The sequence below is a fragment of the Oncorhynchus nerka genome, linkage group LG22 (genome assembly GCF_034236695.1).
Source record: "Oncorhynchus nerka isolate Pitt River linkage group LG22, Oner_Uvic_2.0, whole genome shotgun sequence".
NCBI lineage: Eukaryota > Metazoa > Chordata > Actinopteri > Salmoniformes > Salmonidae > Oncorhynchus > Oncorhynchus nerka.
Window position 1 is genome coordinate 34436352 of NC_088417.1, and position 26695 is coordinate 34463046.

Sequence of the window (26695 nt, forward strand, 5' to 3'; positions counted from 1 at the left end):
AGGAGACCATCCGCCACCTCATCAGGAGCATGCCCAGGCATTGTAGGGGGGTCATACAGGCACGTGGAGGCCACACATACTACTGAGCCTCATTTTGACTTGTTTTAAGGACATTACATCAAAGTTGGATCAGCCTGTAGTGTGGTTTTCCACTTTAATTTTGAGTGTGACTCCAAATCCAGACCTCCATGCGTTGATAAATTTGATTTCCATTGATAATTTTTGTGTGATTTTGTTGTCAGCACATTCAACTATGTAAAGAAAAAAGTATTTAATAAGAAGTTAATAAGAATATTTCATTCATTCAGATCTAGGATGTGTTATTTTAGTGTTCCCTTTATTTTTTGAGCAGTGTATATTCTGGACTCTGACATTGCTCATTCAGATATTTCTTGATTTTCATTATTTTATTATAATTTATTTGTGTGTTTTTTTTATGTTGTTCGGTATTACTTCACTGATGGGAGCTAGAAGCAGAAGCATTTCGCTGCACCTATGATAACTTCTGCAAGATTTGATTTGAGTTCAGATCATGGAATTCTGAACACATCATGCTTCTACGCCTACATTTAAATGTGTCTATGGCGTTATATTTACATGCCAGGATGCTTAGGTAAAATATGATAATAGCAAAACAACAACTTAATGACAGTAGCTAGCTAACTGCTGTAACCCAATAACCTCTATAGCTAGCCAGGAAGCTAGCTAGCAAAGTTAAAGGGATTTGCAAACAGGTTAGCATAACCATCTATATACTGTATCTAGCCTAACAAACTTTTGTTTTTCTAAATATTAGTTAACTGGATAGCATTTATAAGACCAGCAAAAACATGAATCATACACTAGGAAGGTATTTCCTCCAATGTTATAATGAAAAGGTGCCTCTCACTCCCAAATAGGTGAAATCATTGCATCACAAGAACACAATACAACATATATTCTTGTACTTTTGTTTCTGCTAAGTTTGGTCCAATGTACCATCTAAGTGCGTCTTTCTAGACTATTCATCGTCTTGAAATAAATTAGCATTACTTCAAGTAACTATGATGAGTGACTGGCTTGAAGCTCATTACTGCACTGCTGATACTACAGTGTCATAGGCTTATATTTAGCACTATATCTCATGGGCCATCACATCCTAAGTGACAAGCAATGAGGGACACAGCATCATAATATTCATGAATATTAATATCAACACAGTGAGGGAGAAACTCATTATTTTCTGCAATCTGAAAACCAGGATCAACAACAATGCAACTTTGGGAAGAAAGTGAGAAATATGCAAATGGACCCTATTCCATATTTAGTGCACAGCACTGGTGAAAAGTAGGAATAAGGTTCGATTTTGGGACGCTGATTATGAATACAGCTACAGTCTGAATAGTTTTACTCCTGATGTTCATTGCTGAACATTGAAGAATATGATAAGCCAAGATAATAATTTCAACATAAAATGTACAGTGGCTACTCTTCAATTGTGTACAGAATCTCCTAAAGTACTTTGTTTTTACCCAGTGTTCTTTACTTTCCCACTGCACATTCCGCTGATGACTCTTGCAGTCTGTTTGTGTCCCAAATGGCACCCTGTTCCCTACATTTTGACTACTTCTGACCAGGGATATTTGGGACATATGGTATGCTTCTCAGACTCAATGGTTAACCCCAATAAGAGAGAGAATTGACAGAAAGAAAACAAAGAGGAGACCATCAAATGGAAGGGAAGAGAGAACTCCATACAATGGAGCCATGCTGTCAGGTCTGCCAGCTAATTGGAGTTTGACAGTCGTCAGACAACACAGGACTAGGGGATTTACTATATACCTGCTAGCACTTATTGAATTAGACAAGTCAGAAAATACACAACACGCTCAGACGGTAAACACTAAAAGGTAATTATTGGAGGTCCGTTTATGGGCAATCTCACAAGCCACAGTGTAATCCGCTGTTTACAGTACACTGTCTGTCTGCCAGTCTGGATAACTGGCAGGCTGGCACACTAGTATGGAGTGGGCAATATACCCCTGTGATGCATGTATTCATGCAGTATTATTGAGTCCAGTGATTTATGCAGATTTATACAGTCGATTCATGCCAAATTTAAATCTATTCGTGCAGTATTATGAAATTGATTAATGAAGTATTATACAGTCAATTCTTGCAGCAGTATGGAATCGAATCATGCAATTCATGCAGTATTATTGATTAATCTAGTAGTCGATCCATGGATCCATGAGTAAAATAAGTGACAAAAGTATGAATTGCTATGATATTTCCTATCTATGACCACATAGGCTATGCAGACACTGTAGTTTTTATGAACTTGTCCTTCAGAAATGCAATATTGTTTAACCTCTTGAGTGTAGGGGCAAGTATTTTGATGTTTGGATGAAAAATGCACCTAAATTAAACTGCCTATTTCTCAGGCCCAGAAGATAGAATATGCCTATATATGACAGATTAGGATAGAAAACACTCTAAAGTTTTCAAAACTGTCAAAATATTGTCTGTGAGTATAACAGAACTGATATTGCAGGCAAAAACATGAGGAAAATCCAACCAGGAAGTACTGTTTTTCTGAAACCTCCCTGTTCCATTGCATGCCTTCCCTCCATTTACAGGGATATCAACCAGATTCCTTTCCCTATGGCTTCCACATGGTGTGAACAGTCTTTAGACATAGTTTCAGGCTTTTATTCTGGAAAATGTGGATAGCTGTGTCACCCCAGAGTTTTGCATGCGCGAGCAGCTTGGAGCAGACCTTTTCTCTCTCTCTCCTATTTAAAAAGCTATCGTCTGGTTGAAATATTATTGATTATTTATTTTAAAAAACAACCTGAGGATGATTATAAAAACGTTTGACATGTTTCTACGAACTTTACGGGTACTATTTGGAATTTTCGTCTGCCCGTCGTGACCTGCACGAGCCGGTGGATTACTGAACAAAATGCACCAACCAAATGGAGATTTTTGGATATAAAAATAATCTTTATGGAACAAAATGAACATTTATTGTGTAACTGGGAGTCTCGTGAGTGCAAACATCCGAAGATCATCAAAGGTAAGCGATTAATTGTATTGCTTTTCTAAATTTCGTGACCAATCTACTTTGCTGCTAGCTGTTTGTAATGTTTTGTCTGCTGAGAGCTGTCCTAACATAAACGCTTGGATAGCTTTCGATGTAAAGCTTTTTTGAAAAATGACATGCCAGTTGGATTAACAACAAGCTAAACTGTGTTTTGGTATATTGTACTTGTGATTTCATGAAAATTCAATATTTTTAGCAATTTAACCTCTTGAACCTATGGGGGCGCTGTGTCATTATTGGATAAAAAGACGTGCCCGTTTTAAGCGCAATATTTTGTCACGAAAAGATGCTCGACTATGCATGGAATTGACAGCCTTGGAAAGACAAAACTCTGACGTCTCCAAAACTGCCAAGATATTATCTGTGAGAGCCCCAGAACTAATGCAACAGGCGAAACCAATGACTTATTATTATTTATTTTTTCTTACCCAAACGTGATGAACAAAACGGAGCGATTAGTCGACACAAATAATATTTTTTGTAAAAACGGAACATTTGCTATCTAACAGAGTCTCCTCATTGAAAACATCTGAAGTTCTTCAAAGGTAAATGATTTTATTTGAATGCTTTTCTGTTTTTTTGTGTAAATGTTGCCTGCTGAATGCTAACGCTAAATGCTACGCTAAATGCTACGTTAGCTATCAATACTGTTACACAAATGCTTGTTTTGCAATGGTTGAGAAGCATATTTTGAAAATCTGAGATGACAGTGTTGTTAACAAAAGGCTAAGCTTGAGAGCAAATAGATTAATTTAATTTCATTTGCGATTTTCATGAATAGTTAACGTTGCGTTATGGTAATGAGCTTGAGGCTGTAGTCACGATACCGGATCCGGGATGGCTCGACGCAAGAAGTTAAATAGAATTTGTCCCTCTGCAATTCAGCAGATGTTGACGAAAATGATCCCCCAAAAGAAATCGGTGCGCCAAGAGGTTTTAACTTCAGATGTTGCTTCAATATATCCACCTAATATTCCATCATGATGCCATCTATCTTCTTAAGTGCACCAGTTCCTCCTGCAGTAAAGCACCACCACAACATATATACAACATACAACATACAATTTATTTCTTAGGTCTTGGCTGATTTCTTTTGATTTTCCCATGAAAATCAAAATTTGGATTTTGATATTCCCATGATGTCAAGCAAAGAGGCACTGCGTTTGAAGGTAGCCCTTGAAATACATCCACAGGTACACCTCCAATTCACTCAAATTATGTCAATTAGCCTATCAGAAGCTTCTAAAACCATGACATCATTTTCTGGAATTTTCCATTCTGTTTAAAGGCACAGTCAACTTGTTGTATGTAAACTTCTGACCCACTGGAATTGTGATACATTGAGTTATAAGTGAAACAATCTGTCTGTAAACAAGGTACAAGGTAAATGTCCTAAACAATTTGCCAAAACTACAGTTTGTTAACAAGAAATGTGCGTAGTGGTTGAAAAACTAGTTTTAATGACTCCAACGTAAGTGTATGTAAACTTCCGACTTCAACTGTGAGTGTATATATATATATATGTATATATATATATATATATATATATATATATGCAAACATTTCTAAACCTGTTTATGCTTGGTCAATATGAGGTATTGTTTGTAGATTGATCAGGAAAAAAAATATTAAATCAATTTTAGAATAAGCCAATCATTTGTTGTAACAAGGTAGGGTTGGTATACAGAAGATATTTGGTAAAAGTCCATATTATGGCAAGAACAGCTCAAATAAGCTAAGAGAAATGACAGTTTATCAATATTTTAAGACATGAATGTCAGTCAATGCGGAAAACTTCAAGAACTTTGAATGTTTCTTCAAGTGCAGTCACAAAAACCATCAAGCGCTATAATGAAACTGGCTCTTATGAGGACCACCACAGGAAAGGAAGACCCAGAGTTACCTCTGCTGAAGAGGGTAAGTTAATTAGTTACCAGCCTGAGTGAATCAGGCCTTCACAGTTGAATTACTGAAAATAAACCACTTCTAAAGGACACCATTAAGAATAAGACACTTGCTTGGGTCAAGAAACACGAGCAATGGACATTAGACCGGTGGAAATCTGACATTTGGTCTAATGAGTCCAAATTTGATATTTTTGGTTCCACCACTGTCTTTGTGAGACGTAGAGTAGGTGAACGGATGATCTCTGCAATGTGTTGTTCCCACCCGTAAATTATGGAGGAGGAGGTGTGATGGCGTGGGGGTGGTTTGCTGGTGACACCCTCAGTGATTTAATTAGTAGTCAACGCACACTTAAACAGCATGGCTCCCACAGCATTTTGCAGTGATACGCCATCTCATCTGGTTTGCATTTAGTGGGACTATAATTTGTTTTTCAACAGGACAATGACTCAACACACCTCCAGGCTCTGTAGGGGCTATTTTCCAAGAAGGAGAGTGATCGAGTGCTGTATCAGATGACGTGGTCTCCACAATCACATGACCTCAACCCAAATTGAGATAGTTTGGGATGAGTTGGACCACAAAGTGAAGGAAACACAGCCAACTAGTGCTCAGAATATGTCAGAACTCCTTCAAGACCTATATTCCTTATACAAACACCGTATATTTTATATTAGTTATCTTGTAGTTTCTTTGTTCTACGCTTCAGCTCTACCCAACCCCTGCCATCTTTCTCTTTAATAATACAATTTATATACTTTCTCTTTAATTTATTTATATTTGCCATGTATTTTTCAACTCTGCTGTGATGTTTCACAAAAGTTCTGAACCGTTCTATTCTCATAGTTTCCACAGATTGTATATTAAAGGTGTTTTTTTTGCAAAAAGTTATTATATTCTTGATTGATTTGACTATTACTTTTCATATCACCCAGCTGTGCTACAGTGGGGAGAACACATATTTGATACACTGCCGATTTTGCAGGTTTTCCTACTTAAAAAGGACGTAGAGGTCTGTCATTTTTATCATAGGTACACTTCAACTGTGAGAGACAGAATCTAAAGTCCATAAAATCACATTTGTATGATTTTTAAGTAATTTGCATTTTATTGCATGACAAACGTATTTGATACATCCGAAAAGCAGAACTTAATATTTGGTACAGAAACCTTTGTTTGCAATTACAGAGATCAGACGTTTCCTGTAGTTCTTGACCAGGTTTGCACACACTGCAGCAGGGATTTTGGTCCACTCCTCCATTCAGACCTTCTCCAGATCTTTCAGATTTCGGGGCTGTCGCTGGGCAATACGGACTTTCAGCTCCCTCCAAAGATTTTCTATTGGGTTCAGGTCTGGAGACTGGCTAGGCCACTCCAGGAACTTGAGATGCTTCCTACGGAGCCACTCCTTAGTTGCCCTGGCTGTGTGTTTCAGGTCGTTGTCATGCTGGAAGACCCAGCCACGACCCATCTTCAATGCTCTTACTGAGGGAAGGAGGTTGTTGGCCAAGAACTCACGATACATGGCCCCATCCATCCTCCCCTCAATACGGTGCAGTCGTCCTGTCCCCTTTGCAGAAAAGCAACTCTAAAGAATGATGTTTCCACCTCAATGCTTCACGGTTGGGATGGTGTTCTTGGGGTTGTACTCATCCTTCTTCTTCCTCCAAACATGGCGTGAGTGGAGTTTAGACCAAAAAGCTCTATTTTTGTCTCATCAGACCACATGACCTTCTCCCATTCCTCCTCTGGATCATCCAGATGGTCATTGGCAAACTTCAGACGGGCCTGGACATGCGCTGGCTTGAGCAGGGAGCCCTTGCGGGCGCTAGCAAGATTTTAATCCATGACGGCGTAGTGTGTTACTAATGGTTTTCTTAGGCTGTGGTCCCAGCTCTCTTCAGGTCATTGACCAGGTCCTGCCGTGTAGTTCTGGGCAGATCCCTGAACGTCCTCATGATCATTGATGCCCCACGAGGTGAGATCTTGCTTGGAGCCCCAGACCGAGGGTAAATGACCGTCATCTTGAACTTTTCCATTTTCTAATAATTGCGCCAACAGTTGTTGCCTTCTCACCAAGCTGCTTGCCTATTGTCCTGTAGCCCATCCCAGCCTTGTGCAAGTCTACAATTGTATCCCTGATGTCCTTACACAGCTCTCTGGTCTTGGCCATTGTGGAGACGTTGGAGTCTGTTTGATTGAGTGTGTGGATAGGTGCCTTTTATACAGGTAACGAGATCAAACAGGTGCAGTTTAAGGACAACAAAGTCAAGGTATTGGAGTGGCCATTACAAAGCCCTGACCTTAATCCTATAGAAAATGTATGGGCAGAACTTTAAAAGCGTGTGTGAGCAAGGAGGCCTACAATCCTGACTCAGTTACACTAGCTCTGTCAGGAGGAATGGGCCAAAATTCACCCAATTTATTATGGGAAACTTGTGGAAGGCTCCCCAAAACATTTGACCCAAGTTAAATGATTTAAAGGCAATTCTACCAAATACACTCAATTAGTATGTAATCATCTGACCCACTGGGAATGTGATTAATGAAATAAAAAGGTGAAATAAATAATTCTCTCTACTATTATTAACATTTCACATTCTTAAAATAAAATGGTGATCCTAACTGACCTAAGACAGGGACTTTTTACGAGGATTAAATGTCAGGAATTGTGAAGAAAAAAAAACTTTCTGATCAGTTAGTTATTTAAATGGACACATTTTTTCGCTTTTCTTTTGAAAACAAGTACATTTTTTAACTGTAGTGTATGTCGTTTTTACATAAGTATTCAGACCCTTTACTCAGAACTTTGTTGAAGCACCTTTGGCAGCGATTACAACCTTTATTCTTTTTGGGTATGATGCTTGGGGCTTGGAAAATATTCTTCCATTCTTCTCTGTAGATCCTCTCAAGCTCTGTCATGTTGGATGGGGAGAAATGCTGCACAGCTATATTCAGGTCTCTCCAGAAATGTTCGATCGGGTTGAAGGACATTCAGGACATTCAGAGACTTGCCCCAAAGCAACTACTGCAATATAACTTAGAGGCCTCATTTGCTTAGTTCAACTGTCGTACCCAATCAGAACCCAAAATATACGCTAGTTTTACACCAATGTTTGTGAACAACGTAAGTGTAAGCAAAACTGTATAGCCACAAAACATGGTTATCACTATACATTTGATATACTGGATGGTCAGTCTTTGCATCCATAGCCCTATAAAATTTCTCTAGCCCCATCCCTTAGCTTCTTCGCATAAACAAGGGCTGGGAGAAGGCTTTCTTATTGTTTCAATGAACGATTCTAGCTTTAAGTCCCCTTGCACAAACACAGAGGAATAGTCAGTAAAGCAGCAAAGTCATTGGCAATTCTTGTCAGGTCTCTAGTGAGCATTGTTTAGTGCTGCAGAGGGGAGATAGGAAAATAGAGCCCCAAACGGATACAGAATAATTATATTCTCTCTCTCTTTATTGTTAGTTGTCTTTGTTCTCCAGGATTATACACATTCAGTAGTGTTTTTTCAGTTTCTTCAATTTTTCCTATGATCAGTACAGTGCTCAGGGGAACTGGAGAGCGGCAGCGTTTGTTTACAAAGCATCACAGACTACCAAGAGGTTAAAGGGGTTTTGTCCACATCAATAGCTGGGATGGAACAGCTTTTTATGTGAGTCACTGCACCCCTACAGAAAGAAACTCCAGACACAAGCCTTCTGATTGCATTGCATTGCAAGTGTTCACACTTCAGAGCCATACTGAACAAGTATGCCTCCCTCCACGAGGACAAGGCTTGTTAAATACCCTCCCTCATGCTAATGGCTGTCTGAAATGGCTCGCTGAAGATCAGGTGATAGTGAATCAGCAACGCCAAGAGGCGTGTCTTGTGGAGTTTGACAAAAACACACATGGCCCATTTTCATAATGCTGAATTAGTATCAGGTCCCCCGTCCATGTAATTATATTAATTGATTATCACCTCAAAGGAAAAACTGATCTTATATCAGCAGTCCTACTTTGAGACACTTCGTGAATATGGGCCATTCTATGCACGGTATATAGTTCACCTTGAAGAGAAGCCATTTCAGCACCATATACAGTTCCACCCTGTAGTCATCAGTATAATCCTTTATGACATACAGTATGTATAATGAGCCCTAAAAGCATGTCATATATTATGCAGTGTTAATTTTGGCGGCTATTTTAGATTTAGTTTTAGGCTTAAAATATCTTTTGGTTTTAGTCAGATTTTCGTCATTTCAGCCTTCGTCTAGTTTGAGTCACAGCAATTAGTCACATGACAGTCCGTGCATTTTTTTCTATTAAATAACAGGCTACCTCTAACTTCCATCATGTGCATATTCAGATAGCCTTGTCCAAGTAGGCCTTTTAACCTTTTACATTTTAGTAATTTACCAGACGCTCTTATCCAGAGCGACTTACAGTTAGTGCATTCATCTTAAAATAGGACAACCACATCACAGTCATAGTAAATCCTCAATAAAGTAGCTATCAGCAAAGTCAAAGCTAGTCAGGGGTGAAGAAAAGTCAAGTTCTAGTGTTCATTCACAAAATGCTGTTTTAGGGGGTGGTTGCTATGGGAAGCTGGTTCCACCATTGGAGTGCCAGGACGGAGAAGAGCTTGGACTGGGCTGAGTGGGAGATGCCCTCTCATAGTGCTAAGAGACCAGAGGTGGCAGAACGAAGTGCTCGGGTTGGGGTGTAGGGTTTGAGCATAGCTTGAAGGTAGGGAGGGGCTGTTCCTCTTGCTGCTCCATAAGCAAGTACCATAGTCTTGTAGTGGATGTGAGCTTCGACTGGAAGCCGGTGGAGTGTGCGGAGGAGCAGGGTGACATGAGACAACTTGGGAAGGTTGAACACCAGGCAGGCTGCAGCATTCTGGATAAATTGCAGGGGTTTGATGGCACAAGTGGGGAGCCCAACCAACAGTGAGTTGCAGTACTCCAGTACTGGGATTAGTGCCTGGATTAGGACCTGCTCCACTACCTGTGTGAGGTTGATTCGAACTATACGGATGTTGTAGAACATCAACTTGCAGGAGTGAGTCACTGTTTAGATTTTTTCAGAGAACAACAGGGTGTTTTCCAGGGTCACGCCAAGGTTCTTTGCACTCTGGGAGGGAGACACTGTAGAGTTGCAACCGTAATGGATAGGTCTTTGAGTAGGCAGGCTTTAACGGGTGGAAGAGCAGCTCTGTCTTGTCGTGGTTGAGCTTGAGGTGGTGGGCCGACATCCAAGCTGAGATATCTGCCAGGCATGCAGAGATGTGTATCACCTTCTGAGTGTCAGAAGGGGGAAGGAGAAAAGTGGCTTATTGTCATCCGCATTCTATGATAGGAGAGACCTAATGAGGATATGACGGAGCCGAGTGACTTGGTGTAGAGAGTGAAGAGGGCCTAGAATCGAGCCCTGGGGTACACCAGTTGTGAGAGTATGTGGTACAGACACCTGGTGGGTGATAGATAAGAACAATGTTAGTTTGAGTAGACAAGTGACAGTGACAGCATGGAAATCAAATGAGGAGATGGACAGGTGAGAGAGGGAAATAATGTAATATCTCTACTTAGGAGAAATTAGTAGCACTGTGCCACCTCCGCAATGACCAGATGCTCTCTGATAATGACAGAAAACATAGTCAGATGAAGAGAGAGCAGCTGGAGCAGCAGTGTTCTCTGGGGTGATCCATGTCTCCTTCAGGGCCCGAAAGTCAAGGGACTGAAATGCAGCATAGGCTGAGATTAATTTAGCGTTCTTGACCGCAGATCGGCAGTTCTAAACGCTGCCAGAGACCAGGAATTCCACATGAATTGTGCTTGCAGGGTACACTAAATTAGAAGGGTTGCAGCCAAGGGAGGGGGGGAGTCTGAAAAGTCTACATGTAGAGGAGAAAACTGAGATAGAAAACAGACAGTTGCAAAAGAGCAAAATTAGATATTCTGAAAATCACTAGGTAAGATACTCAAGTAAGAGTGGTGTGGAGCCTTTCTCTCTTTCCTTCCTCAAATAACTCTGCAGAACCATCGCTGTTTCGTTGACGGTCTTAGTTTTGCGACACAACCACCGCTGAAAAAACAGAGGAGACTGAAGTATAAATACTAATTGCTAAATGCTTTGAAAAGGTGAAGAGCACACCTCCCGGTACTAATTGCTGATTTCCTAGGAGAGGAGAAACCACTCCCCCTCCAATAAAGCCACTGATTATGAAAACAATAAGTCACAAATTGCCCTGTCCCTTAATCCTGGTTGATGTGTCAACAATCATCTGCAAGTTAATAAGCAGTCAGCAATTCACAACACCAAGTAGGCTACTAGGAAGACAGGTAGAACTTTAAAGCAGATTCCCTTGTATACCTTAGCTTGCAACATTGATATTATGGCAGATTGTAACCAATACCAACCATAATTAACCATTTAGGCTATAATAAAGCCTTGGCTGCAGGTTAAACAATTAACAGCTCTGATTTTCTCCATCATGGCCATCAAGGAGGGCTAAATTATAGGGGTGTCCTTGAAAAGGGGAGAATTGAATTTAAGCTTTCCAAAAATCCCAGAAGTACTGTATTAATGTATTCAACAAATTCAACAAATATTCAACAAATAGCATTTGTTTTTCCTATAGGAAAATATTTTTCCTATAGGAAAAACACAACCACAACTAGCATTTGCAGACCGTGGGGCCAGAGTGGCAACACAGATGAATGAATAACAGAACACATGGGGAAATAGAGATTCCAGTGTGCTCAAATCAAAAATAGCCTACTTGAAAGAAAGAGAGAGTAAACATTATTGTTTCAGGTTGAGGTTAGTTACATGTGAAGGGTCTTGGCTCCGCATCAGTTCAAAAGACTGACGAATGACTCACGTGACAGCCTGAGAGCAGTGTTGGAGCTGGGCAGAATCAGATCACAAGACTGAAAGATATCAGTTCTGCAACTGAGAGGATTGCATCAACTTTTCTGCATGCATGCATACTAATGATTGGACAAAACAAATGTTATCGTCATAGTTTTAGTCAGGAAAAATAGTTTGTTGACAATATTTTTTTGTCATAGTTATTGTTGACAAAATGAACACTGATACAATGGTTTAGTAACCATTAGTTGTTAGGTTGTGCCCAGAACCTCACACCGCTTTCATATTAGACACACTTTACATACATTATTTAATGTTTCTTATTTATTTATACAATAATTATTATTCAACATGTCCTCACCTAGGATTTGAACTGACAACCTCTTTGTTCACTGCCTTCCAATCTTCCTGCTATGCCACCATATCTGTGTCAATAATTGATTTCACCTCTATTCCTAGACTTTGGACTTTGTTAAAAATACACTCAAGAAAAACTATTATAATATCATAGTGATTCAGGATTAACATCGGAAATATAATAGTATGCCCCACCAACATTAGACAACTATACAGAAAACCCTGTAGTCAATTAAATCAATGACAGTCAGATTAACTGATAACTAAAATAGCAGTGCAAATGGCACTCTTTTGCTATGTGCAGAGATGTAGTTTAGGTATTGAATCTGTATATTGAGTTCTGAAAAAGCTACAGACTTTGTGGCACAGCAAAACATTTGCCGTTTCACATGTGAAACTTGATTGGATGTGAAATAAATAAGCCCAGCTTGGTGCTGGGCCTTTAAGTGCCTGTCCTTATGCCCAAGCTTTTCACCGCTCTTTCTCACAGACAACAATTCCAGAGTGAAGCTGATGGAATTAGCGATAGCAATCAACACTAGCTTCTTCAGTAAAGCCAGCGTGTGGGTGGTTTTTTTCTCCCCCTTTATTTATTGCGGCCTCATGTCATCCTGGCAGTTTGATTGTGAATGATATTGGACACCGGGTGAGTCGATGGCCAGCGCATGTGATTGCTGTCATGCCAGGAAACTTGCCAGTATGCCAGCCAGAGACCATCAAAGAGTCAGGAAGAAAGCCAGAATGCAGCAGTCACTGACAACATCAGTGGATAGCCTCAATGGATAGCCGGGACTGTTTTGTTGCCTCATCACGTATAACACAGTGAAGTGAAATATCATTGGCCTGGCTTGATTGATTCATAATTTCTCTCTCCAACACCCCCTTCCCTCCATCTTTTTCTTTTTGTTGTTCTCTCCATTGCGTCAGGACAATGCTATCTGCCAAGCTGGTAGTCATATCCTTCTACTCCACCCTGTACAGTGACACTTGTTTACTCTTGAGGATGAGGCATGTGATGAAAGCCAGCTTCCTCTGAGAAAATAGGCTTTCGACAGTCACCTTGTTCCCCTCCCTCAGGATGATAAATGTAGCGTCATCTCTAACACTGTGACTAGCTCTCTTTTTAGCACTAACATTGATGGCTTGACAAGTCGCTCCTCTGATCTAAAGTAGGGGGTTATAGCTCTGAGAAATATTTATGTTTTTGTGCTGTCTTATCAGTTAACGAGCTGTGTCAACATGACAGAGGAGGCTCAGGCCGTTGGCGATGTGAGGTAGCGGGTCAGTGATTTTGTCTAACCTCATGATGTAATTTGATAATGCTGTCTGTTGTTAACCCTCACAAATGGGAACATCTATTCCTCCTCTATCTGTCATGTTATATCGCTAATTTGAGTGATTGATTCTTCATTTAGATTTTTCTATTCCCACTGTTGTTTTTGAATTGTTGTGTGAATGAGAGACTGGAATTAGTTGCGCGTTGCTCGGAGATGGAGCTTAACAAGCTGATCTTTACATTAAGGGAGTTCTCAGGTGATGCACGCCTCTGTCATTTCTCTGTCCTAACTATTGAAAGGTATGTCAATACAACAGGAACAGTCCTTTTGACTGAGTGTACTATGACATAACCGATCATCTCTAGGCAGCCTACAAAGAATGTCCCATAAAAACGGCACATAAAACCCTTACCTTGCCAACATACTGGTTGTCATTCCCGGTGTACTCCTCTAGAAGAAAGAATTGATTCCACATCCATCCTCGTTTGGCGCGCTGGAGTATCTTTCCATCATCCTTCTCCGGTGATGTTCCCAATAGATTCACAGTATTTCCAGGTGCCATGGGCAGGGCAGTGATTGGCCGTAGAATGGAGACCATAAATATAATCTGGAAGTGATTGGTTATCATGGTATCCAATCACGTGGGGAAGGAGTTCTGTATGACTAATGTGTTATGGTAATGAGCTTCTGGTAGGATGCACGCTGGAATGCAACGCCACCAAATCATGCATTGTAGTCCTTTTCCCTTTGATAGCCTATTGATTGATCCCTGTGAAGAAGAAAAACAAGGATGAATCAGAGAGATAACACAACAATGATATTGAATTCAGGTAGACATAATTTCTTTCAATATCCGCCCAAAGGTAATATCGCCTGCCTGTGTCCAATATTACAGTTTTTTTCGATTGCTAAACGACAGTGGATACAACTGGAGTTACATGTGCAAAACTCTAACTACAGTCTGCACAGCAGCAGTTCATGTGGACCAAACTCTAGTTCGTTTTTCATTGCTTGAACACAGTTTTCAAAACTCTACACACTTATCCCATGACTTTAACCACAACCTGCACAACACTGTGGATTTACAGCACTTTGTTCAAATGCCAGCACACTGCTGTAAGTGTGTTTGACTGTAAAATATATTTTTACAACAGGACTCAAAGGCTGCCCCCAATAGGGGGAAGAGGAAAAATATTTTCAGATGCGCAGGAAAATGCTATTGTTGACATGGTTGTTGTCAACAATGCAATAAAACTGCGGGAGATTCAAGATAGAGTGCTGGCTGATAATGATATATTTGAAAATGTTAATTCTGTCAGCACAACAACTATTGCTCGAGTCCTAAAGAAACACCAAGTTACAATGAAACAGTTATACACTGTACCGTTCAAGAGAAACAGTGAACGGGTAAAAGAGCAAAGATACCAATATGTCCAGGTAAGACGTCTGAGGTTACGTACACAGCTATACAAAGTATTTACAGTAAAAAAAAACACTAGCATTTCTACAGTAAAACTGTGCACTTACTGTTTTTCAGAGAGTAATGGAGGTGGAAGCACTGGAAAGACCACATTCATTTGTATTTATCGATGAAGCTGGATTTAACCTTGCCAAAACACGGCGCAGAGGAAGGAATGTTATAGGTCAAAGGGCCACTGTGGAGGTTCCAGGCCAAAGGGGGGGGGAATATCCCCATGTGTGCTGCAATGGCCAATGATGGTTTGCTTCTCAACACACCACTCATTGGCCCATACAACACAGAAAGGCTTATAGCTTTCCTAGAACAGCTCTATGCTCAGCTAGTGCCAGCAGAACAGGGGAGCCAGTAAGGAAACCCCCAAGTTTTTGTCATAGTTTGCGATAACGTTGCTTTTAACCACTCTGCAGCTGTCACAGATTGGTTTGCAGCACATCACAGATTTATGGTTTTGTACCTGCCTGCATATTCACCCTTCCTCAACCCAATAGAGGAGTTTTTCTCTGCCTGGAGGTGGAAAGTGTTTGGTCACCACCCACATGACCAAATGTCTCTTTTGGAAGCCATGCGTGCCGGATGTGAGGACACGAGTCCAGAGGACTGCCAGGGATGGATAAGGCACTCCAGAAGGTTCTTCCCCAGGTGCATGGCAAGAGAAAACATTAGATGTGATGTTGAAGAAAACCTGTGGCCTGATGCTAGAGAGAGGCAGGATTAGCCCCTCAATTATTTGTTTGAATTACAGTATGTACTTTTAGTTTCTACCTGTTTTTCTCATTACTGTAATTCCGTAAATTACTACAGACTATTGAAGCAAACTGCTCATTTTCATTTACCTTAAATAATTGTTATGTTCTAAAAAAAATTATAAATCATGTGAAAGAATGTCACTCTTTTCTTTGAAGAAAATATTACTTTGTATGAAGTCACTGAAATTGTTCAAACTGTAAAGATGAAAAGTTTGTATTTTCTGTATTGGTGTTTGATGCTAGTGTTTTTACTCTCAGTGTGTTCTGAGTGACAGTGTGTGTTATCTCAGTGAGAGTGGTGCATAGTGTTTGGCTGCACTGAGCGTGTTTTGAGCCATCAAATCAAATCAAATGTATTTGTCACATACACATGGTTAGCAGATGTTAATGCGAGTGTAGCGAAATGCTTGTGCTTCTAGTTCCGACAATGCAGTAATAACCAACAAGTAATCTAACTAACAATTCCAAAACTACTGTATTATACACAGTGTAAGGGGATAAAGAATATGTACATAAGGATATATGAATGAGTGATGGTACAGAGCAGCATAGGCAAGATACAGTAGATGGTATCGAGTACAGTATATACATATGAGATGAGTATGTAAACAAAGTGGCATAGTTAAAGTGGCTAGTGATACATGTATTACATAAGGATGCAGTCGATGATATAGGGTACAGTATATACGTATGCATATGAGATGAATAATGTAGGGTAAGTAACATTATATAAGGTAGCATTGTTTAAAGTGGCTAGTGATATATTTACATAATTTCCCATCAATTCCCATTATTAAAGTGGCTGGAGTTGAGTTAGTGTCAGTGTCAGTGTGTTGGCAGCGGCCACTCAATGTTAGTGGTGGCTGTTTAACAGTCTGATGGCCTTGAGATAGAAGCTGTTTTTCAGTCTCTCGGTCCCAGCTTTGATGCACCTGTACTGACCTCGCCTTCTGGATGATAGCGGGGTGAACAGGCAGTGGCTCGGGTGGTTGATGTCCTTGATGATCTTTATGGCCTTCCTGTAACATCGGGTGGTGTAGGTGTCCTGGAGGGCAGGTAATTTGCCCCCGGTGATGCGTTGTGCAGACCTCACTACCCTCTGGTGAGCCTTACGGTTGAGGGCGGAGCAGTTGCCGTACCAGGCGGTGATACAGCCCGCCAGGATGCTCTCGATTGTGCATCTGTAGAAGTTTGTGAGTGCTTTTGGTGACAAGCCCAATTTCTTCAGCCTCCTGAGGTTGAAGAGGCGCTGCTGCGCCTTCTTCACGATGCTGTCTGTGTGAGTGGACCAGTTCAGTTTGTCTGTGATGTGTATGCCGAGGAACTTAAAACTTGCTACCCTCTCCACTACTGTTCCATCGATGTGGATAGGGGGGTGTTCCCTCTGCTGTTTCCTGAAGTCCACAATCATCTCCTTAGTTTTGTTGACGTTGAGTGTGAGGTTATTTTCCTGACACCACACTCCGAGGGCCCTCACCTCCTCCATGTAGGCCGTCTCGTCGTTGTTGGTAATCAAGCCTACCACTGTTGTGTCGTCCGCAAACTTGATGATTGAGTTGGAGGCGTGCGTGGCCACGCAGTCGTGGGTGAACAGGGAGTACAGGAGAGGGCTCAGAACGCACCCTTGTGGGGCCCCAGTGTTGAGGATCAGCGGGGTGGAGATGTTGTTGCCTACCCTCACCACCTGGGGGCGGCCCGTCAGGAAGTCCAGTACCCAGTTGCACAGGGCGGGGTCGAGACCCAGGGTCTCGAGATTGATGACGAGCTTGGAGGGTACTAATGGTGTTGAATGCCGAGCTGTAGTCGATGAACAGCATTCTCACATAGGTATTCCTCTTGTCCAGATGGGTTAGGGCAGTGTGCAGTGTGGTTAAGATTGCATCGTCTGTGGATCTATTTGGGCGGTAAGCAAATTGGAGTGGGTCTAGGGTGTCAGGTAGGGTGGAGGTGATATGGTCCTTGACTAGTCTCTCAAAGCACTTCATGATGACGGAAGTGAGTGCTACGGGGCGGTAGTCATTTAGCTCAGTTACCTTAGCTTTCTTGGGAACAGGAACATGTGTTAAGAGTTGTGTTGCTTGGAATGAGTTTTGCAGGTGATGTGAACTATTTAGCTCAGGTGACTGTTGGTAGTGCAGACTGTAGTTAGAGTTTTGCACATGTGACTCCAGTTGTGCCCACTGTCGTTTAGCAATCGAAAAAAACTATAAGAGAAAATTGGCTTCTAAGCTGTTTAGCGTTGCCATTATTTTAATTGATAGTGTTTTTTCCATAGATAAAACATTATGAATTATATGCTCTGCAAGATGAAATTACACATTTCTTCAAATGCGTTTATTGATTCTCTTAGTAAAGGAATTCTAGTTTCAACTGGCAGTCTGCCATTTTATCTTGAATTTGCTCTGATAAGCTAGCTCAAACCTGCTAGTTCCAGTAAAAAAATCATGTGACAGTAGTTTTAGTTCATGCAAACATAAGTTACTGACTCATTCCTACATACAACCATTTAGCTGGCTAGCTAGCTGGATGACGTGATTTGCGGTTTAGTTAATAGTTTTTTTTGCTAGCTAGCTATCAGCAACACGTGTATAATTTCTAGAAACAAAAGGTAGCGATAAAGTAAATAAATACAGCCAGCTATAATTAAATTAAAGGAAGCTAGCTTGCTAGCTACTTAGCTACATATATACAGTAGAAGTCGGAAGTTTACATACACCTTAGCCAAATACATTTAAACTCAGTTTTTCAAAACTTCTGACATGTAATCCTCTTAGGTCAGTTAGCATCACCACTTTGTTTTAAGAATGGGAAAAGTCAGATAATAGCAGATAAAATATTTATTTCATATTTTATTTCTTTCATCACATTCCCAGTGGGTCAGAAGTTTGCATACATTCAATTCGTATTTGGTATCATTGCCATTAAATAAATAGTTTAACTTGGGTCAAATGTTTCGGGTAGCCTTCCACAAGCTTCCCACAATAAATTGGGTGAATTTTGGCCCATTCCTCCTGACAGAGCAGGTGTAACTGAGTAAGGCTTGTAGGCCTCCTTGATCGCACAGTTTTTCAGTTCTGCCCACACATTTTCTATGGGATTGTGAAGTCCACTCCAATACCTTGACTTTGTTAACCTTAAGCCGTTTTGCCACAAGTTTGGAAGTATGTTTGGGGTCATTGTCCATTTGGAAGACCCATTTGCAACCAAGCTTTAACTTCCTGACTGATTTCTTGAGATGTTGCTTCAATATATCCACCTAATTTTCCTACCTCATGATGCCCTCAATTTTGTAAAGTGCACCAGTCCCTCCTGCAGTAAAGCACCCACACACCATTTTGCTGCCACCCTCGAGCTTCACGGTTGGGATGGTGTTCTTCGCCTTGGAAGCATCCCGCTTTTTTCTCCAAACATAACGATGGTCATTTTGGCCAAACAGTTCTATTCTCTTAATTATTTAATTTGCATTTGTGGGATAATATTCATTTACATGTGGCGGTGCTTCAGTTCCATCAATGGAAACTATAATACTAATTTGTTCACAGAAAAAAACAGGGTCCTTTGTATGTTCAAATCTAATGCCTTCGTTGACATTAGGGTTCTTTTTTCAGATTGTTGAACAAAAGTGGTGGAATTATAAAATCTGGTCCTTGTTTGTTCACGGTCCCTCTTTATATACACAATGCATGCTTGTCAGGATGGCACTGGCACTATGGCCTTTCCACTAGCCTCCCACTAAATGGGCTCTTTTAGAAAAGGAGGACAAGATTTATTAGGATTAACTTCCCAAAGACCATAAATTATGTATGAATTCCCAAATTACCTATCAAGTCAGGCCCTGATGGAGACTTTACTTCATCTAGGTACTCTATCGAACATGCAATGAAGCCAATAATACAGTACCTTTAGAAGTCACTGCCAGCAAGCCAATTATTCTCATCAAGCATGGGATACTTTTTGTATATATATATATATATATATATACATTGTGTGTGTGTGTGTGTGTGTGTGTGTGTGTGTGTGTGTGTGTGTGTGTGTGTGTGTATACAGTGGGGCAAAAAAGATATTTAGTCAGCCACCAATTGTGCAAGTTCTCCCACTTAAAAAGATGAGAGAGGCCTGTAATTTTCATCATAGGTACACTTCAACTATGACAGACAAAATGAGAAAAAAAATCCAGAAAATCACATTGTAGGATTTTTTATGAATTTATTTGCAAATTATGGTGGAAAATAAGTATTTGGTCACCTACAAACAAGCAAGATTTCTGGCTCTCACGGACCTGTAACGTCTTCTTTAAGAGGCTCCTCTGTCCTCCACTCGTTACCTGTATTAATGGCACCTGTTTGAACTTGTTATCAGTATAAAAGACACCTGTTCACAGCCTCAAACAGTCACACTCCAAACTCCACTATGGCCAAGACCAAAGAGCTGTCGAAGGACACCAGAAACAAAATTGTAGACCTGCACCAGGCTGGGAAGATTGAATCTGCAATAGGTAAGCAGCTTGGTTTGAAGAAATCAACTGTGGGAGCAATAATCTCCCTCGATCTGGGGCTCCACGCAAGATCTTACCCCGTGGGGTCAAAATTATCACAAGAATGGTGAGCAAAAATCCCAGAACCACACGGGGGGACCTAGTGAATGACCTGCAGAGAGCTGGGACCAAAGTAACAAAGCCTACCATCAGTAACACATTACGCCGCCAGGGACTCAAATCCTGCAGTGCCAGACGTTTCCCCCTGCTTAAGCCAGTACATGTCCAGGCCCGTCTGAAGTTTGCTAGAGAGCATTTGGATGATCCAGAAGAAGATTGGGAGAATGTCATATGGTCAGATGAAACCAAAATATAACTTTTTGGTAAAAACTCAACTCGTCGTGTTTGGAGGACAACGAACGCTGAGTTGCAGCCAAAGAACACCATACCTACTGTGAAGCATGGGGGTGGAAACATCATGCTTTGGGGCTGTTTTTCTGCAAAGGGACCAGGATGACTGATCCGTGTAAAGGAAAGAATGAATAGGGCCATGTATCGTGAGATTTTGAGTGAAAACCTCCTTCCATCAGCAAGGGCATTGAGGATGAAACGTGGCTGGGTCTTTCAGCATGACAATGATCCCAAACACACACAAGGAAGGAGTGGCTTCGTAAGAAGCATTTCAAGGTCCTGGAGTGGCCTAGCCAGTCTCCAGATCTCAACCCCATAGAAAATCTTTGGAGGGAGTTGAAAGTCCGTGTTGCCCAGCAACAGCCCCAAAACATCACTGCTCTAGAGGAGATCTGCATGGAGGAATGTGCCAAAATACCACCAACAGTGTGTGAAAACCTTGTGAAGACATACAGAAAACGTTTGACCTCTGTCATTGAAAACAAAGGGTATATAACAAAGTATTGAGATACACTTTTGTTATTGACCAAATACTTATTTTCCACCATCATTTTCATATAAATTCATTAAAAATCCTACAATGTGATTTTCTTGATTTTTTTTTCTCATTTTGTCTGTCAAAGTTGAAGTGTATCTATGATGAAAATTACAGGCCTCTCTCATCTTTTTAAGTGGGAGAACTTGCACAATTGGTGGCTGACTAAATACTTTTTTGCCCCACTGTATATATATATAAAAATAGTGGGGTATTTTTAAGACAGTTTGGAAACAAGAAGAGAATACAGGTAGGTGGAGCCCATTTAGTGAGAGGCTGGTGGCAAGGCCTTCATTGTGTATCTAATGAGGGACCTTGAACAAACAAAGAACGATTTTATAATTCCCCCACTTTTGTTCAACAAAAATAACCCTAATATCAATGAAGGCATGAGATTTGAATGAACAAAGGACCCTGTTTTTGTCTGTGAACAAATTAGTATTATGTTTCTCATTGATGGAACTGAAGCACCGCCACATGTAAATTAATATTATCCCATGAATGCAAATCAAATAATTAAGCTAATGAGATCCAAAAATGAAATATTAAAGAGTCTTAAAGAGCTCTTTAATTCATGTCATTAGAGATTGAGTTAATGCCTGTACTGAATCAAACCATGCCTCTCATACAGACAGGTTATGTCTTGTATCCAAATGTTAGAAGGTTATGACAATATCAGAGAGAGACATTTAGGATTGGGAATACTGGTACGGTCTCAGATGTCATCCAAGGTCAAGACTTCAAAATATTAAGCGGGACTAGACCATTAATGGTCATTTAGAGTCAGCAAAACCACCATCTACCAGTTTTCCAGATGTCTGACCTCAGTAAAACAGCAGACCATACAAAATCCCTAAATTCAGAAAAATTGGCAATCCATGAGGACAAATTCATATTTTTCACAAAGCATGAGATCGATAACATGTATGAACCAAGAACATTTGACTGTGGTTCTCTCTCCATACCCCCAGATACAGAATGAAACCAAGAACATTGGGGATGTCATGGGGTGCCAGTAAGCCATAAACTGATGATGATGTACTGTTATCACTTCACTATGTGCCCAGGGTTTGTCATGAATATGACAGGCGGCAGGCGGGCGGGCGCAGCATCCCAGAAATCGGGAAACATTGGCTGGAAATTAATCTGGGCTGATTCCCGTGATTGCATTTTCTAATTATCATTCAAGGCTGTCCTTGAGTTTTAATAGCATTCTGGATATTAAGCTTTGATGCACCATGCCTATTAAGCATTAGGCCAGTGTGTCTTTTTAGAATTCCTCCAAACCCTCCATTATAGGATGAGCAGAGTGTACTGACTGGATTTCTTGTCCAGATGCTATAGACTCCGCTCACTGAATTATCTAGACTTGATTAGTCCATTAAATGCCTACAGTGTATAAAAAAGTTGTTTATGATTAGATTAGGTGGTAGAAAGCTTGAGAGAGGCTTGGCATGCAAACAGACAGAGAGAGGCATGAAAGGACAAAATCGTTAAATATGCTCTTACAAGTTAAGTCTTTGAGTAGAGCGTTTAATTTGTGGTTGTCCATTCTGGCAAAAGCTAGTGGAGTAAACACTATTTCACACACACACACACACACACACACACACACACACACACACACACACACACACACACACACACACACACACACACACACACACACACACACACACACACACACACACACACACACAGACGTTTTTAGACTCCTAACAGACATGGTCAGTGGAATTGCACTCGCCCTTTATACTGTATGAGTATCCTGGGTGCGTTTCTCCTGAAATCCAAAAACCTGTCTGCAACAGCAGCCTTAATAGGGAATATATAACCACTTGTAGCCCAGCTCGGTCCATTCCATTTTACAATCGACTGCTCCCTAGACCTTTACAATAATGTGGACACTGATGATCACATCTCCCTCTGCAATAATCAAACTTAATATCATACATACTGTATCTTGCTTTTCCATCAACAAACTCATTGAAGGGCACTAAGGGACCCATGACCCATAATTTGAGAATGTTGTGCTTATGACATTATGTCATTAAAACAAAATGGGTCAAATACAACATATTCTATATTTGGTTTATATGATGTCCCTGTGGATGTTTTGAATACATATTTGACAAAAACTAAACGTGGTACTTCTTGTAAATCTAAACATTTATAAAAAATGTGCACTTGAGGTTTAGGTAGTTGTGGTCTATTGAGGTCAAGGGATATTTATAATAACTATTACTGTCTGTTTTGTGATTTACAGATTGAGTGGCTCTTGCCTACTGATTGCACACTCACAGACCACCACAGAGCCACGTCTAACAGTAGGGCGGTGATGCAGCTGTGAAAAAGCAGCAGACCTGTAAAAGTGCCCACTTGGTGGAGCCCTAGACCTTTCCAACATCGCTAGCATCACGGCTGCCGGCTCCAGTCTTTGGCAAGGCTTGACAGCCCTTTATAGATGCTCTGAAATCTGCCGCAATTTTAAAATGCTCTCTTCACTTTGTAACTTGAAAACTGGGGATAGACTGGGGGTAGACTTCTAACATATGTGAGGCCATAAACAGACAATATCATTCCCATTGAATAAATCATCAGTGTAGATAGTTATAGTTAGAGCTGTAATATTGATCCGAATGTGACACAATAAGGGGAAGATTATAATTTAATTCAAAGTTTCTTTACCAGTCTATTCATGAGTTTATTGATCATATTTTAAATTATGTGTTTTGAATGAGCCCCACTACACAAAATTCACTACAGGATCCCAGCAATTTCAAACAATGACATCCCACATGATATATCTTTTTTTACAGAGGTTTTTTCCTAACTATATCTAACATGTTCATTTAGGGATCATCCGTTATGTTTACATTTGAGGCTGTTAAAAGATTTGGTTTAGTGTTTGTAGGAGAGCCATGCTGTTTTTGTGTGTGGGAGGGCAGGGATTTGCTATTATTTATTCCAAAACTGAAAGGCTTTCTGACAATAATTTAGGGAACATGTTAGTGGTTAATTTGTGTTAAACAATAATGGCATTACACAAACGACCGAGTACAAAATGCGCCCTTATAAATCACCCGTGTGACTATAAAGCTGTCTCCACCAAGCCCCACAAAACACAGCAGCGGAGAGAATGAGAGGAAGAGAGGGAGAGAGAGAGAAAAAAAAGAGAGGGAGACAGAGACTGACGGACAGAGAAGTGCGTTCTTTGCTTCAGGGTACATATGACATCCTAACATACTCATTAAGTGCAGTGCTCAAAACCCCATCATCAACCCCTTCACCCTTCCATGAATTTGAGCTGAGATAGGCTCAGTAGTACAGTGCCTCACTATCAATTCTGCTCACACTTAATTACAGGTAACGTTTTGCCATCTCTACCACACAAACACACACACACACAAATCCCTCTGGCAGCTGGCATAAGTCTGAATATCACTTAGCTTATTGGTGAAAGGCCGTTCATTAAACACTTCTAATCAGAGTGATACACTGGAGGAAGAAAACTGCCGTTAGCGTACACATCTGTAAATCCCCTGCATGCGCAAACACAATGCCAGTCCGATTTTGTTTAGGAAAATAATCTGAATGTGTGTAGCTACTGCCCTTAACATCTGTAAATCTGTCACACGAGCACTGTGTCCATCCGATTTTGTTTAAGAAAAGTATCTGCATACATGTAGCTACTGTCCTTCTTCTAGCACTTTCTATTTTGGAGTTTCCTAAGACTGCAGTGGTTTTACAGAGATGGAGAGGAAAGTTGACCACAGAGATTTGGACGGACTAAAACTTCATAAAATATTCAACACAGAGGTTCCAGATATCAACCCCTTGATTATATGTTATTTGTAGCATGGCAGGTGTCCAAAGTAAAGAATTCTGCACGTTAACAACATGTAATGCATTGATTTACCTGTTCGCAACACTCCAGGGTTATTTCACCCCACCATCCAGAAAAATGAGACAAAATATAATTTAACACAGAGAACAGAAAATCAGAAACCTTAAATCAGAAACCTTACCTTTTGTATTTTGTATTTACAGCTTAGTAGTGTCCATCTGTGTTTCTGAGTGTCGCGTTACTGTGTCCCTACTCCTCACGTAGCAGTGCTTAGAGGTGGCGCTTATTCTGAATCCTCTCGGCTGCACTTACATTCCAAGACTGACAACAGTGCTGCGAGAGCGAGTGTGAGCGTAAGTCTCTGTCCAGCCTACTACTCTCCCTTCCTCTATTTCTCCACCCCCTTCCTCTCTTTTTTCTCTTTCCCCCCACCCTCTGTATTTCCAACCTCTCTCTCCTGCCTATCTCCCTCCCTCTTTCTCTCTCTCTGCCTCTCTCTCCCATCGCATCACATCTTGCTGTGGATGTCGGGAAGACTGAAGCGGAGAAGAAAAAAGAGAGAAAAGAAAAAGGAGCAATGGCAACAAGAGGACAAGGAAATGAGAGTGACCTTACTCCCAACAGTTGACTATAGCAGCAGTGGAATTGAGGATGGGGAGGTTAGGAGGCTGAAGGGGGGTGGACTCCTGGATGGCACAGAAAGATCTCCATGTGAATGCAGGGAGAAAGGGGGAAAGGCAGCTTTGTGGAGAGGAGGATCACTAGTCTGAGCTAGGATGTACTAAGCTACTCTTATGGATTGACTCTGTGATGTTTGATGTCTAAAGCAATCGTCCCGATCTAATCTCCTTTCAATGACAGTGGAATTAAGGAGAAACCAGGCATGAGTTGTAAATAACCCTCTCAGAGGGAGGATGTTCCTCCATCTCCATCGCCGCCTGGTGACTTGGCCAACCGGCCAGTAATGAAACTTAGTGCGTGCGAGCAGGAATTCTGTCCAGACAGGCAGCACTTCATCATATCTTTTCATTATTTCCCTTTTGAAAGTGATACAGCATTTTAATTTAGTAGAGGGAAATGGAGAGAGATAATATACCATCACAGTGGTGTTTGATGCTGAGGAGAGAAAGTGAGAGTGAGAGAGAAAAGGCAATACGTGCCAATAAACATACATGTATCTTGAGCGGATAAATGATGTGATGGAGAAAATTTGAAATGCATGGGATGTCCCTCAGGATCTGCAGTCAGTCCACTAGCCCTCATCCTAGCACAAGTTGTATCTTCCACTATCAGTGTGGATAGATGATTAACTCAACGCCTCTATGGGCCAAACGTTGTGCACTATGTTGGGAATAGGGTGCCACTTGAGATGTAGACAAATTGTACCTAATAAATAAATAAATAAATCAAAATGCAAACAGGCTAAACTAATTAACACAGGCACTGAGGTAGCCTTTCTCTGATGTGAAGCCAAGTCTACATCCTTCATAATTTACAGTTGTGTCGTTTCTGCTGTCATGAGAGATATATAGGGTAACTATGTGTGTGTGTGTGTGTCAGTGTGTGTGTGTCTGTGTGTGTTTGTGCGTGCGTACGTGTGCCTGTGTACGTGAGTGTGTCTGAGCATGTCATATCGATGTGTGCCCATTTGTGTGTGTGTCACAAGCCAGTGTAAAAAACAGGCTATTTTGTACATAAACAGTATAGTTGTT

The 26695-nt window shown here is 40.9% G+C and overlaps 1 protein-coding gene across 1 annotated transcript in view; it reads right to left on the minus strand.

Moving 5' to 3' along the window:
- LOC115105117 (cadherin-10-like) overlaps window positions 1–25308 on the minus strand; it is a 61651-nt gene extending 36343 nt beyond the window's left edge. The window contains exons 1-2 of the mRNA XM_029626752.2: window positions 25165–25308; window positions 13903–14259 (exon numbers count right to left, since the gene is read on the minus strand). Of these exons, the coding sequence (XP_029482612.1) occupies window positions 13903–14118 (216 nt within the window). The 5' untranslated portion in view covers window positions 14119–14259; window positions 25165–25308. The remainder of the gene's footprint in view (window positions 1–13902; window positions 14260–25164) is intronic.
- Window positions 25309–26695: the final 1387 nt, after the last annotated feature.